Genomic DNA, 16,434 nt, shown 5'->3' with positions numbered 1-16,434 from the left:
GTCTATGTAGACCAGACCAACCTCCGACTCACAGAGATCCTCCTGCCTTTGCCTCTGGGAGTGCTGGGATTAAAGGCCTAGTCTATGGAACAAGTTCCAAGCCTACCAGAATAACAAGGGGAGCACCAAAGACAAATAAATAGGAAGTAAAATGAAGCAAAATAGACCTCACTTCTCAAAACTTAATCCCCAAAGAAAATCATGTCTTGGCAATGAAATAAACTCCACTAAAACAAGTTTAAAAACTCTTCACTTTCTATGACTTCCTTTTATTTGCACAAGTTGTTCAAGTTGGGGAGAGATTACAAACAGCTCTTAATCACTACGGCTCTTGGGACTTGCAGAGTGAAAACATGCAATTCACAGAACGACCTCCCCAGTGGTTACAGATGTTCTGACTAGCAAGCAAATTGCTCTGTGCTTTTCTGCCTTGCTGTTCCTCTGCCCGTGATGAATGTGCATGAGGCTGAGAATGGCCAACACCTGAACAGGACATGCGGCGTGTCGAGAGAACTGGACTTCAGCTGACACCTTGGCCCTGTGCTTTTGCTTCTATGTGGCAGCTCCACATCCAAACTGATCCTAAGTTTCAGTCTTGGGGGGTTTCCTTATGCCTACTTGAGCCATAGCAAGTGAGAGCGGTAAAGCAAATGCATAGCAAAAAATGCAGGCTCTGCTTTCCTTTACAAATGACCTAGGGGCCGTCTTCAACACAGCTTCAATCTGCAGTTCTTGTCAAAGTCACCCACAGCCTCTGCCCCTTCCGAGAGAAAGTCCCCGCTGATGGTCAGGGACAACTGCTAACTAGTTACTAAGAATATTGAGGATTGGTTATGCCTCAAAAATAAGTGCGCTGCGCAGTTCTTGGCTTTGTTTGTGTTTGGGTGGCTGCCGTGCTGCCCCCTGGGAATTCTGCTAGTTGTGGCGTTACTGTGGCTGCAGGGTGCTGACCTCTCTCTTTTCTAAGGGCTGACTTCTCATGGTACAGAAAGGCCTTTCTAAGCGGCAGGTGGTCACTCGGAAGACCTCAGGCTTTAGCATGGACCTTCTTATTGTTGTCATAGCTGATGCCACCAATGCCCTCCAGTATGTTCATAGGCAGGGGAAACACGATGGTGGAATTCTTCTCAGTGGCCACGGTGGTCAAGGTCTGGAGGTAACGCAGCTGCAGGGCGACGGGGGACTCCGACAGCACCATGGAAGCCGACTTCAGGGACTTGGAGGCATTCATTTCTCCCTCGGCTGCAAGGACCTAAAGAGAGAGGCATGAGAGCTGACAACTGTGGGGGTCCGGCCTTCTCTCTGTGGGTTTGTGTCCCCATTTTGCCGCATGTGTTTTCCCTGCTCATTTTCTTTTCAAAGACAAGATTTTCACATTCTAGAGGACTTGAGAAAATTCAAGAAGTTGCACAGAGTGAATGTTCTGCTTGGTTGTGGGTTTTGTTTTGTTTCAGTTGTGGTTTTTGGCTACTTGACTCAGGGTAGACTCATCTGGGAAGAAGGAACCTTATCTGGGGGATTGCCTCCATTAAATCGCCTGTGGGCAAGTCTAGGCGGACATTTTCTTGATTAATGACTGATATGGGAGGGCCCAGCCCACTGTGGACAGTGCCATCGGTGGGCAGATGGTCCTGGGTTGTATAAGAAAGCAACTTGAGCAAGCTATGAGGAACAAGCCGGTGAGCAGCCTTCCTCCATGGCCTCTGCATCGGCTCCTGCCGTGACTGAAATAAACCCTTTTTCTCTTCAAGCTGGTTTTGGTTGTGGTGTTTACCACAGCAACAGAGGTATAGACTAGGACACTGGGGATAAACATTTTACAAATTATGAGCCCTCAAATTTTGTTTTCAAGCAGATAAAAGCAGTTTCATTTAAGCAAATGAAAACTTGACCATCTAACCTGAGAACATGTGTGTGGAGGGCTGAGAACAACATTCAGGAGCCAGCTCTGCCCTGTTGTGGATTATAGGGATCCATCTCAGGAAACCAGGCTTGTATGACAAGTGCTGTTACCTCCTGGGGGGCCATCTCTGGCTCTTATTGTATTCTGTTGCCAAATTAGTCTCGTTCTTACAATGCCAGAATTGTTCCTGTTCTCTCAGCTTTTGATCATAGCCGTGATGAGCCCCAGCCCCATAACCCTCATTGGGACTCTCTCTACTGGCTGTTCTAAATTCTGAGATTACCCAAGAGAAACCCTGGCCAGGGCTCAACTGACCCATCTGTGGGCACTTGCTTTCTGTGTCCTACTTAGGAGCTGCCAGTACTCCATAGACAAAGCAAGTGTGACTAAGGAATGAGGGTAGAGAAAAACCTCTCTTAGCCACAGAGTGGTTTCCTGAGAGTCATTCCTGAAGATTTCCAATCTCTCACACCAGTAAATCTACCCATGCAGAACAAAGGTGACAGCAGGTTCTAGGACACTCGGGGCCAGGCGGAGTTTCACATGTTCTAAATCTAACCAGGCTTGGATTCAGTCACTCTTTAGAATCCAGTAACATTTATCATACTCCAGTAACAATGCTTGGAACATAAGCACTAAGCTGGTCATTTCTGAAAGGTCAGCTTTATAGTGATGGTGGTTCCTGGATGGCTCCAGGCTCTTCTTCATGGGATCTGAAATGCTTTGTTTAGTCACATTCTGCTGAAGACCTAATGTGGGGCAGTGTTGCTCCCTGCATTGCTGAGGACCTCACATACAGCAAGCAGATTCATAACCTATTGCCAAGCTTCCTCAAGCTATGGTAAGCTGCCCACTGTCTTTTAGGGAACTTCTCGGGAAAGAGAAATCTGTGGAAAGAATCTCTTGCAGAACAATGACTGGGACTCTATTCCCCCTTCAGCTCCATCCTTGTCTACCACCATGCTAATCCAGTGTTTCTTACCTTGGCTCTGGCTTCCCGGGTGGCCTCAGCCTCAGCTGCCATGGACCTCTGCAGCTGCACAGGAATTCGGACATCTTTGATCTCCACCCTGGCCACACGGATTCCCCATAGCTCAGTGGCATCATCAAGCAATGTCTGTTTCCAGAAGAAAAGGCATTGATCAGAAGACATGGGACCTGCCCCCAAGTATCTGGTGTGTTTGGGGAGGTTGTCTTTTCTAAACTCATCAATAGTGTTGGGAATTGAAGTGAATCAGGCCCCTGAAGGTTTCATGAACCAATCTTGAGTTGGGGGTATAGCTCTGTTGGTAAAGAACTTGCCTAGCAAGCGGAAAGCTCTGGGTTTGATTCCCAGAGCAACATAAAACTAGGTATAGTGGTGCATGCCTGTAATCTCAGCACTCGAGGTAGAGGCAGGAGAATCACAAGTTCAAGGTCATCTTCAGTTATATAGGGAATTCAAGGCCAATGTGGGATACAGGAGGCTGGATTTCTCTCTCACACACACAAAATCTTGATACATCACCTGTTGGTTGACTAAAAGAATCCACCCTCTAACCTCCTAAGAAATTAAATGATGTCCTTGCAGACTTGCGCAAGTGTTCCAGACATCAGTGCACAAGCTTCTCAGCCAGTGCAGGATTTTGTCCTGGCTGTACAATTAGAATGACTACATCAGGTTGCTAACAGGAGTCTCGGTTTCTCTCACCCAGGACAGGATTCCTATCAAATTTGTTTCTCGGATTGGAGGTAATCCACATATCAACCAGTGCCCCCAAATGACCCAGTGGTCATTATTGTTTTGATTTTTTCCAATCTGCTTATCTTGCTTTCACAAGCCTCCGCCCTGTGGTCATTTTAAACCAGCAGTAAGATACATACTTTTGAAAACAATAGATTGTAGAAGATATTTTTAGCATATTTTAGGAATAGTCTGTCCTTTGTACAGACTTTAAATCATGGAAGATATCCTGCAGGTCACCCCAGAGAACAGCAAGGCCCAAAAAGGAGGGTGGCAGAGTGCCACCCAGAGGCCAATGACCCCTGCTGGCTGTGACTCTGTGGGAGGCAGGGCAGGAGTTGGTGAGCCCACCTAGGATGCTCGAGGTCTGGCTTTGGTTTGTTGTCAGTTTTCAAAGTTCTTACTGATGCTGCAGGGACCCCTTAGGCAGGACTCATCAAGGTGCTTGCTATCCTACCTTCCAGACTGCAGGGAAGCCATGAGGGATTCAGGCTGAATTTCCCTCTAACTTACAGAGAGGAAGTTCAGAATCACAATGTCATGGACGTAAGAAAATACAGAAATGCCATTTATAAACTAGAATGTGGCAGTGGTGAGTCCAGAAATGTTACAGCCTCAATGGTTGTTATTATGGATGATATTGATACTGGTTATAGTATGAGAGTTAAATTGTCCATGTATTGCCCAGTTTCACTGTCTCAAATGAACTTCCCTATTTTATACCACTGAGATGTAAGCACCCAAGGGCCACCTGATAAGGGTTGTCCTTCTTTTAAAGCAGTTTCAACTGAAAATAAACATGGATTGTAACTTCTTTTTAAAAACATTAAGCATGCAATGTTTGTCCATAATTTCAAATTTAAAGAGAAAAAAAGGTAAGAGGAACAGTTTCCAGAGCTTTCTTCTCCCATGCAAACATTTAGTGTTTTAAAATTATTTGATTTTATATGTATTTCTATGCATCGTGTATGTCTGGTACCAGAGGAGACCAGAAGAGGGCATTAGATCCCCTGGAACTAGAGTTACAGAGGGTTGTGAGATGGCATGTGGGAGCTGGGAATCAAATCAAGGTCCTCTGCAAGAGAAGTGCCCTTAACCATGGAGCCATCTTTCAAGCTCCCATGCACATCTTTAAATCTATGCCTTGTGATGGCAGACAGATGGTATTACCAGAGATAAGGAAACCCATCTTGAGAGGGCAGCTATCTCTGAGTCAGAGAGTCTCTATTCTGAACTATTGATGTTGGTAGCCACTGACCACTAAGATGAAGGAATTCATCTTAGTACTTTGTATCTTCACCTGGATGCTGTGGGCGATCTCTTCTCGCCCAGATAAGATCTGGGACAAGGTCTGTGTCCCTAAGACATTTCTCAGAGTGGTCTGAGCCAGCAGGAATGTGGCTTGGTGAACATCGTTCACGTTGGCCACCGCTGAGATGGCGCTGTAGATTCTGTAGTAGACGACTCCATCCACTTGGGTGGTCACAGAGTCTCTTGTGAGGATCTGCAGAGCATAGACAGAGTGAAAACACATGTGTGCTATTTTACAGTTGGCAAAGAGGCAGTCAACCCCAGAGTCCTCCTGCACAGAAGGACCTGTTGATGGCAACTCACACTGGCAATTGCCAAACATCTGTCCTGGCTTCAGAATAACAATAAATCACAGCTAAATGACTGCACAAGTTTGGTCCCTGCCTATTCTTGTAGCTTCAACCTAGAGAATTCTTACATCCTAATAACCCCGCCTTCTTCTCCTTCCAAACAGACACAGAATTTGCATCTTGTTGTCTACACGGTGCGGTGCAGGGTTCTCATTGGGCTAAAGGAAGAAGCAATGCTTCTTAGGAAACATAGATGGCGCCAGAGACCGTGTTCTACATTCAAGCAAAGCCACTGTTAGCTTTACAGACTCAGCATCAGGTATTCTCCACAGTGTGAAGTTCCGGTCTCTCTGTCTCTCTGTCCCCTCCCTCCTCCCCCTTTCTCTCTTCCAGTGTTATTTCTGGGAGGACCTTGGGACCAGAACCTGGAAACTGTCCACTACAGAGCCACAAAAGCCATCTGAAGCTTTCCAGTAGCGTCTATGATGGCTCAGCTCTGAAGCTGGTTCCCCCATGGCTCCTGACAGCCATGGTAGGTACCTGGGCCTTGATTGGTTCCCTGCCTGCTTATAGCTTTGGCCATCCCCCGTCTTTCCTGCATTTCCTTTTCTTTCTAGATGCCTTGGGTTATAAGAGGGCAGCCAGCTTGTCAGAATCATTTCTTCCTCTCTAGGACTCAGTTACTGCTTTGGATCATTAATTCATACTTTTTCAAGATGTGTTTGAAGTTCAGATTCTTGCGGGTCCAGTGTAGCCTCTGTACTGCCCCTATACCGTTCTGTCCCAACACGTACACATAGACACCAAAAATAAACAGCAGAAGTGGAGGTAAGCCGTGCCGCTATTTCTAAAAGCCCCTCGGAGAAGGCTGTGGCGAGGGCAGGCTGACCCTCCCCTCCCCGCCCCACCCGTCCCCCATCCCATCCCCACCCCACCCCCTCCCCGCCTCCCACCCGTCCCCCCACCCCCGCTGCCCTGCCAGCGCTCCGCCTGGCTGTTCCGCGTCTTTCATCAGCCCCTCCTTCCGCTTCTTTCTCATTTGTCTAGACGAAGCCACCTGAAGCATTTCAAGCAGGCCCTGGGGTGGCGGTGGGAACGAAGTCACCCTCCCCCTGGCAGGTTCAAGTTATGCCCACGTCCTAGGGGACCTAGGGGTTTATTCTTAGTAACCCTTGTTTACTCTTGTACCTCTTGTGGGGGAATGTTGCAAGTAACTGTTCGGAGATCAACCTTGACAAACACGTCAATGCAGGGCAGGACCAGGATCAAACCTTTGAAGAAAGAAAACTGATGTAAAACTTGACCTGTTCAAGAGAATGGCAGAGAGGGTCTTCTGGATATATTGAGCATCATTTTTTATGTGTTTCTTGGATCTTCAATGTGAACACATTCAGCTTTAGTGAAGGTGACTGATTCTGGTCTGTCAATAACGAAAGGAAACTAACTACTTAGGAATTAAGGAACTTCCTTTGGCAAAATGCGAAGGTTCCTGACACACGTTTTAAAATTTTTATTCTTAGGTAATCTACTTCTACTTAAGCGTTTATTTTGAGGCTAATTTAAGAAGGGAAATTGGTTTTCTAACTATAAAGAGTCAAGTTTGGTTGTGCTTATCAGCTACTGGCAACAGCTTCCACATCATGAACAGTGCTGAAGGAATTCTGCATTAAAATCTTCCACCCAGTCTCGGGTACTCAGGAAAGAGGCTGAGGTAAGTGGATTACAAGTTCAAGCCCTGCCTGGGCTACATAAAGAATCCAAACCCAGCTTGGACAACTTAGAGTTTGTATCAGAAACTATACATAATAATAATTATACACTATATAATAATATATAATATACTATATTATGTTTATATAGTGATATGCTTATATTATTTTATATTATATTATTTTCTATATTAGTGCTTGGCACTTGGCTGGCACAGTCTTCCAGGGACTCAGATTCCCTGCACACAGTGCAGTGCAGAACTGAGAACTAACATGTCTCTTTAGCTGTGTTCAAGTGCGATGGTGGCCCCCAAGTGCAATCACTTTTGTTTCTGAGTGAGTAGTGAGCACTGGGTTTGGAGCAGGTCAGGAAAGGGCAAGAAAACCCATCTGAGAACACCGTGAGTCCTCAGCTTGACCCCTAGGCTTCTGTTCTTTATAGCCACAAGGCATGACAGCAATATGAGGACATGGAGCCATTTCCATCAATCAGGAAATCTTTATGTTACTGTATTTGTTTTCAAGGCAGAAATCAGCTTTTCCTCTGAGTGAAGAGCCAGCAATTTGGGCTAAGAACACTGTGGTTTCAGTCATTAATTCATAATATTCCAAGGTTTATTTTGTTCTATAAATTTTCCTGAGTCCTGTGGTAAGAATCCCCACCCGACTTCCCCCCTTCCACCGCCATGTGTGTGTGTGTGTGTGTGTGTGTGTGTGTGTGTGTGTGTGTGGTCTCTGGTTAATCCCAAGTTCCTGAGAACTACCTTGAGTTCAGTGTCAGACACCCCCCTGTCTGGGACCATTTGCCACTCTTTCTTGAGCTTCCATTACCAACATACAAGATGTAGTGAAGAAGCCTGAATCACCATGATAACGAAAGTACTGAGCACGACGTCAGGCATCCGGGCATCCATGAAGTGTCGGATCTGGCTGCCCTTCTATCAATACTTTTATTACTAGAGGATAATTTGCCATTTGCAAACATGCTAGTGGTTTGGTTTGTTTCCCTCTGGTGTTCATGATGTTCTGAGGCAAACCATTAGCCCCAGAGACATGCATGACGGGGATTATTATCCTGGGACTCTTAGCAGAGAAGTCTTTCAGGAGAATTCATTAAGAAGAACACATGGTCCTCTGGAGTTCTTCAAGCAGTGGCTATTCTGCCTCTCTCCCTGCTCTCGTGTTATTTTAACAGATGGGGGTCAGGACTGAAGGGAGTAAGCTTGGTTACTCTTCACTGGTAGAGTCTAGCACTGATGTCTTGATAAATGCGTAGAAGCAGCTGTAGAAAGTGATTCTTGCCTCGCTCTCTTAGGTTGGTTATGAAATTTGATAAAAATTATACTATCTGAAATGGTCAGGGCTCATTCACAAAAGTATCCTTGGAAGTCTCTCACAGTTATTTTTTTTTTTAAATATAACATGTAGTAACACACAGTGTTGTTGGTTCATGGTCAAGTTCAGAGTCTTGCTGTACTGGCTGTACCATGCATAGAAGGCTTCTGCTCTCCCACCCCAGATCGTACAGTGTGGTTGGAGACATAGCAGTTTTACTCAAGTTCAGGAGAAGGGGCAGGAAGCAAATGTCCGAGAAATATAACTAATGGATAGTGTTTTATGACAGCCCTTCCGATCCCTAATATTAAAACCGATCATACGAAATTGGCATTGTTAGAAGTCAAAACAAATACAAGCAATGCGTGGTTTAAGCGGAGCTGTGAAATCTAAGGCTCTTCGCTATCCAACACCTCTCCTCCCCTCCCCCAACCCAAAGGGCATTTTATAATTTGAATAGTTTGTAACAATTTTTACTTCCCAGAGTTGCAGAGAGCATGGGAAGAAACAGTGCCCCTCTTTACCGCCAGCCACTGAGACACTCACTGACACATCATTAAATCTATATTGGTCTCAATGTCTTCACTTTGAAAACTAGAAGCCTCCACCCAGGAAGTGACACCTGACTTCCAACTCCTCTCCTTATTCATCGGCTTGCTGCAAGAGGAAGCTATATATCCCGTGTGTGTGTGTGTGTGTGTGTGTGTGTGTGTGTGTGTGTGTGCAGTCTGTTAGCCCTTTCAAAAGATAATAAAATCCAACTCCTTGAAAAGTCCTTGTGAGTAATTTAATGGCCCACATGGGCCATTTACTTTCTTCCTTCATTCCCCAGAACTGGCTCTTCACAGCCCTGGGCACAAATGACATCCAGTCAATGTCACCCATTTATGGGACTACTCAGGGGGTGAGTTATGAAGTAGGTTCAGATTTCATAATGCTCAGTGTTCCATGTTAGTGGTCTCTCCCACTGGAGCTCTCTCCCTGATGGAACAACATCTGTCCACTGCCTAAAACACAAAGTCTCTGGCTTTCTATGCTAGATTCCGCAAGTGGTGGTAACAGATGTCCACAGTCTCCATACCTGGTCCCTTGGCTTTATCAGTTTGGATGCGTCCCAGTCGGAAGACAACAGCACGTTCATACTCCTTAATGATCTGAGAGATTAAGGGAAAACCTTTAGTCTTAGTGTCTGTAGGTTCCCAGGGAGATACTCACTCATTTCCCAGGGCATTACCTTCAAGCACATCCATATGGAGATGGGGAAGGTAAGAAGCATCAACAGCAAGGAAAAGAAAAACAGGATCCAGCCACATACACCAAGCTTGCTTTTGTTGATGCCTGGGAAGTGAGAAAGAGGCAAGCTGTAATCTAAGTGATGCTTAGCAAAGCTTTCAGGCAGTGTAGGTAAGGATGGAATATGTCCTGACACCTCTCAAGCCTAACAGGATGGAGGAGCAAACTCCATTCACACAATGAGTATAGTTACAAACGACGGTGCACATGCACACCACACACACACTCACATACGTGCATGTACACCAATGTGCATGCATAGGAACACAATGTTTTGTGTAGGGGTGCTTAGAAATTAAAATCAATCTGTCCCTTTCAAGAAGCTGCTCAGCACCAGGTGGTGATGGTGCACACCTTTAATCCCAGCACTCGGGAGGGAAAGCTAGGCAGATCTCTGTGAGTTCGAGGCCAGCCTGGTCTACAGAACGAGACCCAGGACAGACATCAAAACTACACTGAGAAACCCTGTCTCAAAAACCCTTATCCCTAGAGAGAAGAGGGATGTGCATGCAGGAAAACATCTTAGAACCCCTGGGTGTGTGTTTCTATGAAAGTCTCTCCTGTGCCAACTCCAGAGCTTTACACAATCATTCCTAAAGAGATTCTCCAAGTTTCTTCTTCATCAGTAAGATGGGGATAGAAGTGACCTACTTTGGAAGATCTGCTAAAGAATAAATGATACCATTTTTACATAGATCCAGATCCATGTATTAATGCATGTATGTGTGCCTATGTCTGTGTGTGTATGCCTGTGTCTATCTGTGTTTGTGTCTATGTCTGTGTGTGTCTTGTGTCTCTCTGTGTATATGTGTATCTGTGTGTATGTATCTGTGTGTGTATGTGTGTGTGTGTGTATGTATCTCTGTGTGTATGTGTGTGTGTATGTGTGTGTGTGTGTATCTGTGTGTATGTGTGTGTGTGTATCCTATTATTCCCACTTTACAAATGGATAGAAAAGCCAGGGACTTGTCAAACTGCTTTGTAAAAAGAGGAAACTTATTTTTAAGTCTTACATCAATAACTTAACATCTTGAAGCTTTAGTCACATCAACCGTAACTTCTTATTCATGAAATGTGCGTATCTGGCCAAACTTTTCACATTAGAATTCTTTATAGTCATCTTTTCACCTCCTTGTAGTCCTCTGTCTATTCTCTTTTCCCCCATTCTCATCTCCCAATCCCTTCTGATTGAGTCACATTTTCCACTCAAACATTAGAACTAATTGTCTTTGCTAGATGCACCACCTGGCAATCCCAGCCATTCCCCTGCCCAGGTTAGAGACTGTGGTCATCGTTGCCTCCTTACCCACCTGCTAAAGTCACTTTGGAACTTGCACCAATACGTTGGGCCCCACGTATTGTGCACTTAAGAGGGTCCTGGGTTTTTGCTTTTATGAAGAGTGAAGCGGTGAATGTTTTTAAGCATCTATTTTGTGCATGTATATGGACTAGATCCCTGGTAATGTATGTGTCCGGTTAAAGAGATTTACAGTCTTACTCAACGATCAAAGCCCTTTAAGGAGTCTGGACCCACGCCCTCCTCTCTGACGGTACATGTACCTCCTTCTGCGTGGTCCAAGCTCATGAGATTGTTTCAGACCTCTCAATTGCATATCTTGATGGGTGAGATTGTCTTCATTTTAGAGACATATTTAGCATGAATACCTTTGTAAGTGTTCTGTTCAGGCTCTAAATGTCCATAAGGATTGCATTATGAACAATAATGGCTTGCCTGCCTGCTCTAAAAATTCCTGAAACATCAACCTCTGAAGTCACGGAACTACTCTGAGGTGAATCTGATGTTTCTGTGCAGGATAAAAAGACACTTTGGCACTGGTGAGTTGGCTTGGGGATAGGGTACTTACCACCAAGCCCAGTGACCTGAGTCTGATGCTCGGGACACACATGATGGAAAGAAAGAATCAGCTCTTGCAAGTTGTCCTCTGACCTCTGTGTCATATGAATGCACCCACACACATATAAATACATGTAATCAAAGTTTTAAATAAAATATAAGGCATTGGGTGTTTGTATGCTCACATTTGCTAGTGATTTTTAGTGTTAATACAGCCTGTATATGTCTTCTCATTGAAAAAAAAATCAAAGTTTAAGACTTAAGCTCCCTTTAACTACCCCCACTCAGTTCCACAATTATATAGAGAAGGAAAATAATTACCATCAATGTATGTCTGTCTTTACAGGCCAATTCCCAGGCATTTACATACATGTATTTGTCTCTAGGGATGACAATCTGGTCTCCTACAGGTCTTAGCATAGGCAGCTTCCTGTGGTGTGTATTGCAAATAATGTTTGGTTTCCTGTGCTGTTTGCCTCAGAGCTCATGGGATTCTTACTTAATGGGTCTGCCCATTGTTCCTTCCAGGATAAACACTTAAGTCTTATGTCCATTGTTGTTTATACCTTGTTTTGATTTTTTAATTGCATAAAGACTAGAGATCCAAGTAAAGATCTAAGATCCAACCAGTTCTGAAATGGAAAATTCAAGGCTTACCCTACTGACTCAGAAGGAAAAGCATAAAAAGCCATTAGCAGAACCAGCCCGTGGGCAGACAGGTCGTGAGCAGCCCAGAAAAGGCAGACCTTGGATCAGGTGGCCACATGTTCTAATCAAGACAGCTGTACACCAGAGCCAGAGACACCAAGGTAATCACATGATCTGCTTCCACATAAGCATCCTCCTCTGCTACATAATCACAACAGCTAGTTGGGAGGAGCTGCAAAAACAATGTATGTAAAGGAATTATGAGCCCCACAGGTGAGGTGATGAAACCTTGACAATTGTCCAGGTCTTTTTAGTGTTCTTGTGAGTGTGTGTGTGTGTATGTGTGTGTGTGTGTGCCTGTGCCTACATGTGCATGCAAATGTATACGTATATACATGCATGTGTGGAGACCAGAGGTTGATGTTTGGTGTCTTCCTCTATTACTCTCTCCCTGTTTTTTGAGGCAGGGTCTCTCATTGAATCCAGAGCTAGCCTTTTCAGTAACATCTCTGCTCCCCAGGAATCTTCCAGTCTTTGCCTCCTTCCCATCAGCACAGAGGTTAGGATGATACACATATATAGTATTATCAACAGGCTTTTATTTGGGTTCTGGACAACTCATGCCCTCATGATTTGCACAGCAAGAATTTAACCTAAGAAACCATCTTCCCAGCTTCTAGAAACTTTTAGAAGCTGGGAACTTTTAGAGTTCCCACTTTTAGAACTAAAACCCAACTTTTAGAAAATTAAAGAGAAGAAAGATTTAGACAGACAGAAGCAGGGAGAGAGAGAGAGAGAGAGAGAGAGAGAGAGAGAGAGAGAGAGATGGAGAAGGAGGAGAAGTTTATAACTGTCCAATTAAAATTATGCAAAGTCATTCATACTGATAATCCCAGCATGTGTGCAGCTGAGCCAGGACAGGGAGTTGAAGACCATCCTAGGCTACATAGCAACACCCATCTCAACAATAACAGCAAAAGAACCTTCTAAATCAGAGTTGGTTGGTGATAAACAAAATGATTGCCCTTCCTCATGCATCCCTCCCTCTAGAGGCCTGGCTCCACAGTTTTTGAAAAAGACCCAATTCGGCAGCAGCACCCAAGCCTGGGACTTGGGAGGCCAGGCTTGCCATGCAAGCTCCTGAACTTCAGGAGTTTAATTTTCAGTAGCTGAGCTGTTGATGGTCTACACTACAATTTTAGTGGCCCAGACATGGGTCCAGGGAAAGCCCTCCATATGTCTGCTCCTTTGCACAGATCTTTGTCCCTCACTCCCACTTACATCCACATATTCTTCTACCTCAGTTCCTTTACCTACTTATAACCCGCATCACTGTTCCCCCTGGGTACTCTAGGGTCCATTGTGAGTTTTAGCTGCTTCCTGCGTCTTCCCTGTAAATGTTTAGTGCTTTGAAGGGGTGTTCTGTTCCTGGATCCCTCCTGGCTCACTGTAGAAGCCAGTGGGTGAATGAAGAGTCCACTCTAGCCCACTTTGAAGTCTCAGAATGATGTTGCACCACGGGTTAGACTTATGGGTCTATTTGGAAGTTCTTGTCAGAAATAATGATCCATCAGAGGAGACTCTCTCTCACGAGACTTAATTAACCATAAGCCATTGCATTTTCGCCTTCATGTTTCCGCCTTCCTGCACACTCACCTCCACATCATTATGAGAAAGTAAAGAGAAGATGTGGCCTTGCATCATGAACTTAGAGGTACATCCATAGCTTTCAAAAGCCAGTGGCTCCAGCTGGAGTGAAGGCAAAGACTCAGCTATTCAATTCCCTCACCATTTGCCAGTGAGTGCACATCTCTGTATTGCTGGGAGGACTACTCACCATACACTCTGTATTGCTGGGAGGACTACTCACCATACACTCTGTATTGCTGGGAGGACTACTCACCATACACTCTGCATTTCTGGGAGGACTACTCACCATACACTCTGCATTTCTGGGAGGACTACTCACTATCCACTCTGTATTTCTGGGAGGACTACTCACCATACACTCTGCATTTCTGGGAGGACTACTCACCATACACTCTGCATTTCTGGGAGGACTACTCACCATACACTCTGTATTGCTGGGAGGACTACTCACCATACACTCTGTATTGCTGGGAGGACTACTCACCATACACTCTGTATTGCTGGGAGGACTACTCACCATACACTCTGTATTTCTGGGAGGACTACTCACTATCCACTCTGTATTTCTGGGAGGACTACTCACTATCCACTCTGTATTTCTGGGAGGACTATTCACCATACACTCTGTATCACTGGGAGGACTATATACTAGATCCTGACTGTATTGGAGGTGGATCAGAAGAAGGGTAAACTCAGTCTCTAAGCCTCAGAAGCTCCACATTGCGTTTCTCATACATTTTCAACAGCACAGGAAACACAAACCCCGATTCTGTTTGTTCTGCAAGAGTACAAGTTTATCATTTGATTAAAATGTCCAAACTACAAAACCCTATGACTACCCTAAGATGCTTCACTGAGGGGACAGCAACAATCACGCCCTCTGCTCAGGCACTGTAAAAGTGAAAATCAAAATTCTCACAGAACCACTTGTTTAAAAAGGCGAGGCCTGGCATGCCACACACCTGTAATATGAGCACTACATAGGCGGAAGCAGGAAGATGGCCAACCTGAGCTATATAGTGTGAAATGAAGTCCCCACTGCCCAACCCCCCAAAAGCTACATCAGGCTGATCAGTTGATTGGAATTTCTTAATTGAAGAGTTTCTAAGTCGGGAATGTGTAAGTGCAGAGGCAAAATTGACAGGGCCTCTCTTCCTCCCCCTTAAGACCCATTCAGAGGTCACCTTTGTGTCTGCCCCAGCATCAGGTCAACTCTTCTGGAAGGAGTCCACTTAAGAGACTGGCAGGCCCCACCTCCACCCCACTGCCTGCCTGATGTCCCCAACAACGTACTTAGGAAATGTCTTGATTCAGGAATTTCCTTTTCTCTCTAACTATAAAAACTCCATAAAACATTTGTGTAGTGGGACAGATTACTTGGGACAGCTCCATTCCATGTTCCCAGGCCACTGCAACTCGTATTTGGCTCAAAATAAACTATCTTTTATTCTTCTTGAGATGAGAGTTGTGTTTTTATTGGCCATATGAGACCTCCTTCTCTCTTAAAAAAAGAGAAGAGCATAGTGTTTGCATGCGTGCAACCCCCACACTTAGGAGGTGAAGGCACCCTCTGCTTCCAGGCAAGTTTGAGACCAACAACCTTTGTAAATCCATAGTGAAGATGATTATAAATAAGACTTCCTCCATAACGGTCGGGTCTGTGAAGGTAACAAGAATCAAATACTTCTGAATTCATCCCTGTCATTAGTACTAAGCATAGTACTTGGTACTTATGGGCTAAGTCTTACTCTTTGAACTTCTTTCCATTTATCTGAAATTATGCAGCTTAAGCTAACTGTTTTCTTAATCACGGTATCATCAGACACTTTTGAACATGGAGGCAATTCAGCCTCCACCACGTCTTTGCTATGTAAGGTGAAGAAAACAGTGCAAAGATAAACAAATGCCTATTTGATCACAAAGGGAGTGAAGGAAGGCAAGTTACAGACCACCATTCCAAACCAAATAAAACCGAAGTAAATAGCAAATACCAAACAAGGTGTTTTAAATGGAATTGGAGCCCCCCCCTCCACCCCACCACTGAGACAGGGTCTTGCTATAGAGCTGAGGCCAGCCTTAAACTCACAGCATAGCCCAGGCCAGCCTTGAACTCACAGCAATTCTCCTGCCTCAGCCTCCAGAGTGCTGGGATGACAGGCATGCCCAGTTGAAGTCCATGGCGGCGGGTCTCCCTGTGACCACGTCACACCTCTGCAGTGCTCCACGCCAGCTCTGACTAACGTGAGTGACATTCAGAGAGGAGGAAGGAACCTACCCACTAAGCTGTTCTTATCCAGTTTCTCAGGTGAATCCATCTCATTCTCAGGATGCTTTCAAAATCTAGCAGATGGTCCTGGGTCTGGATGCGAGTGTGGCTGCAGGCATCAGCTGAGCGGTGTGTGGAGAGGAAGGCAGAGGAAGGGAGGCTCCCTCCCCTTGGCACACACCCTGAGGAGTAGTAACCCTGGTGCAAGAAGCCTGGAAACGTAAACAAAACACCTTCCCTGACTTCACACTGTCTCTGTTCAAAGAGAAAGGGTAAAAAATAAAATAAAATAAAATAAAATAAAATAGATAGCCTTCTGTTAGGGCTGCTTCCAATAACGTATGTCATGTGATCCTGTATCATTTACTTACTATAAAACATTGTGAGACCCCTGTGTAACTCATCATCTGACATACAAGTATACCTGTCCTCATGTATTGTAATGCAACAA

General features: G+C 44.9%; 1 protein-coding gene across 1 annotated transcript; it reads right to left on the bottom strand.

The window, feature by feature from the left end:
• Nucleotides 1-1,027: 1,027 nt before the first annotated feature.
• Nucleotides 1,028-16,064, bottom strand: Stoml3 (stomatin like 3). The gene is made up of 7 exons (XM_036191425.1): nucleotides 15,993-16,064; nucleotides 9,506-9,609; nucleotides 9,353-9,425; nucleotides 6,416-6,498; nucleotides 4,927-5,130; nucleotides 2,886-3,020; nucleotides 1,028-1,252 (listed from the first exon to the last, which is right to left on the bottom strand). The coding sequence occupies exons 1-7, from the start codon at nucleotides 16,030-16,032 to the stop codon at nucleotides 1,028-1,030; spliced, it is 864 nt and encodes a 287-aa protein (XP_036047318.1). The 5' UTR covers nucleotides 16,033-16,064.
• Nucleotides 16,065-16,434: the final 370 nt, after the last annotated feature.

The sequence above is a fragment of the Onychomys torridus genome, chromosome 6 (genome assembly GCF_903995425.1).
Source record: "Onychomys torridus chromosome 6, mOncTor1.1, whole genome shotgun sequence".
NCBI classification, from domain to species: domain Eukaryota; kingdom Metazoa; phylum Chordata; class Mammalia; order Rodentia; family Cricetidae; genus Onychomys; species Onychomys torridus.
This window is presented reverse-complemented; position numbering and strand designations above follow the sequence as displayed.